This window comes from Rhopalosiphum padi, chromosome 4 (genome assembly GCF_020882245.1).
Source record: "Rhopalosiphum padi isolate XX-2018 chromosome 4, ASM2088224v1, whole genome shotgun sequence".
NCBI lineage: Eukaryota > Metazoa > Arthropoda > Insecta > Hemiptera > Aphididae > Rhopalosiphum > Rhopalosiphum padi.
The window spans coordinates 3,088,493-3,091,526 of NC_083600.1; the positions used below are offsets into that span (position 1 = coordinate 3,088,493).

General features: G+C 23.8%; 1 protein-coding gene across 1 annotated transcript; it reads right to left on the bottom strand.

The window, feature by feature from the left end:
- Positions 1-1,872: 1,872 nt before the first annotated feature.
- On the bottom strand, positions 1,873-3,034 carry LOC132930774 (U6 snRNA-associated Sm-like protein LSm6). The gene is made up of 2 exons (XM_060996823.1): positions 2,803-3,034; positions 1,873-2,138 (listed from the first exon to the last, which is right to left on the bottom strand). The coding sequence occupies exons 1-2, from the start codon at positions 2,891-2,893 to the stop codon at positions 1,987-1,989; spliced, it is 243 nt and encodes an 80-aa protein (XP_060852806.1). The 5' UTR covers positions 2,894-3,034; the 3' UTR covers positions 1,873-1,986.

Genomic DNA, 3,034 nt, shown 5'->3' on the forward strand with positions numbered 1-3,034 from the left:
TCAAAATAATGTGTGTAACACGTCTTTAATGTCGATATCGACATTTAAAAATGTTTGATTTTTTTCTCCTTATTTGATTTTTCGTCCATTCATCGTTTAAAAAAATAAAAAAAAAACATTTCTGATAAATTTAAACAATGGCTGGTTCGTTTTCTTTTTTTTGAATAACGAATATTTAATAAGCTTTATTTTTTTACAGTTGAACTCAATTAAACATTAATTTAATATGATAAAGTAACCAATTTTTCAATATTCAATTCCGTTTTTCATTAATTATTCAGAGGAGATTATTGCATTGTTAAACAAATCTGTTCAAGCATCATTTTGTAACTAAATTACAATAATGAATTGTTTGTTTTTCATACAAAAGAACTAGGTAGATATTTTTATTTTAAAAGTGAATTTTAAATTTTAATGTACCTTACTAGTGTCTTGTTTATAAATTTATAATATAAATACTTAAAGCAAAGCAATATATAAAAAAATATTAATTAAGAAATTATACAAAAAGAGGGTTTTTTTTTTAATAAAATTATATTAACTGTAATTTTTCTATAATAATAAACTACCTAAAATAATAATTTCTATTATACGTCATGTACACAATTTTTATATTGCCTTTTCATAAAATAAAAAACTTTCTTAAATTAAAATTTTAATTTCTTAAAACTTATAAAAACTTATAGATTTACTGGGGTTCCTTAATCATTTCAATTTATAAACAGTAAAGCCATGTGCAATTGATTTACATCTTGTAAGCTCAAGTATTACAACATAGGTATTTAGAATAAGGTGTATTGAATAAAATACCCCTAAGTGATCATTGGTCCATAAAGCCTTGACCATAGAAATCAAATTACAAAATCTCCAAACTTCTACAAAAAAAAAAAGAAATTTTAGATTATAACTATCAACTTTATTATTTTTATATCATTATAATTTATATCTATGGTTTTGATATTGTTGATAACCTTTTGTGATTTATTGTTAATTTATAATAATGTTTATAATATTAAAATAATTGTTTGGTCTTTATGATTTAGGTGTGTTGCCATTGATTTGGATTTTGATTAGTATCATTGAGAAAAAATTTAAAAATCACCGATTTACATATATCTTAATTGAAAATTTAAACTACTGTAGACTAAAGAACTGTGTGTTAAAAACTAAAAATATAAATATGAAAAAAAAATGTTGATTAATGTAATTACTTACTGTATTATTGTTTGTCATCTAACTGTATAGAGCTCAGATGTTAACGACTTGATAACAAAACTCTTGTCTAGATGATCTTTTATTTGTATCAGTTAAAATGTTTTAGTTAGACTAAATAGATAGATGTGTTACTATTAGAACCTATATGTATATTATACTAATTATTTTTCACGATATTAGGTAAAAAAAAATTTTAAAAATTTTTGAATCGGGTAGAAAATGTTATTTATTGAGGACATTCGTAACACAAATAAAAAGTAGACAAATTACATATGGTCATAATATAAACTAAGACAATTAGAAATCTTGGCATCTGTGCCATCTTGAACCACACTTTCAACTTCATTGACTAGTTAAAAAGATGTATTCATATAGTAAGAACAAAATGTAAGATACATTTATGATTACTTTTTATAACTGTAGGTTTGGTATAGTAAAAAGTATGTTTCATATCATAAATCAATATAGTACCTACAACCATTGATTAATTACACATTTTACTACACATATTCAAAGCTATAATATAAGTTGTAAGTTTATAATATGCGTGTACATTTGTACAATATATATTTATTTAACTAATACATCTATAATTATTATCTGAAAATTAATATAATATTTAAATAAGGTACTTATTGAATACGAAGAAACACCGAATTAATTATAGATACTTAATATTTATTACAAAAACTTATAAATATATGTATGTTGAATTTTATTTTTCACAAACATATAAATTGAGAATACAAATAACATTATTTACAAAATATATTATACCCCTTTCCTTTTTTGTGTACTAATATACAGTACATTGTTGCCACGAATAAAAGAATCTCCAAATTTGTTTTTAAGTTCTCCATTTATGTACTCTTCTGTTTGTTCGAGAGCAATATTCATGTAACCATCAATGCAAGCCATTACACCTAATAAATGTCATTATTTATTAATATACACATATAATTATTTATCATCAGTTTATACCAGTGGTCTGGTCTTTAAAAATAAATATAACAAATAAAAGAATTTATATCCACCGATCTATAAATGTGGGTAAAGACTATAAACAATATAGGTTTTATGATTTTTATATTGTAAGTGCCCACAACATTATGTCTTTTATACCTTGCAATGGTGCAATCTATCTAGATGACCAATTTTCCAAAAATAAGATTTCTGTGGTAGGTATGTGGTAGTTAGATATTGAATTTAGTGCCATTGGCATACGCACAATAAATTATTTATAATATGGTTCATACAACTACCTATGATCGAGATTGTCATAGATTAAAATAAAATATATGTATAACATTGAGTATTTAATTATATACATACATCTGGCATCTACATTTAAATTGAATACTAATGTTTTGAAACCATTACAATATAAACTAGTTTAAATGTCGCAAAATCATTACTGCAACTATATTGTAATTCAAAGGCAGTATAAATAATAGCCGAACACCTAATCATGGTAAAAATATTTTGTCTATCAAACTCTCAAGATTGGCCCCGCAAAGGATGTGATATATCAGTATAAAACAAAAGATGTAGATATTTAATAGAACTTTTGAGTTGTGAAAAACTTACCTCTGTAATCGACTCCACTGTTCAATTTCACTACAACCGGACGACCATGAATTTGTTGTATAAACTGTGTTAATGCTTCTTTACGACTCATTTTGATTTTTGAGTAAAAATAAATATAAATTAGTAACTTACTAACTGATAATTAATATTTAGTATGATATACAAAAATACACACACCGTTTTAAAACAATTTGGAAAAAACGCCGACAACTTTAGTTGACTATATCACTCA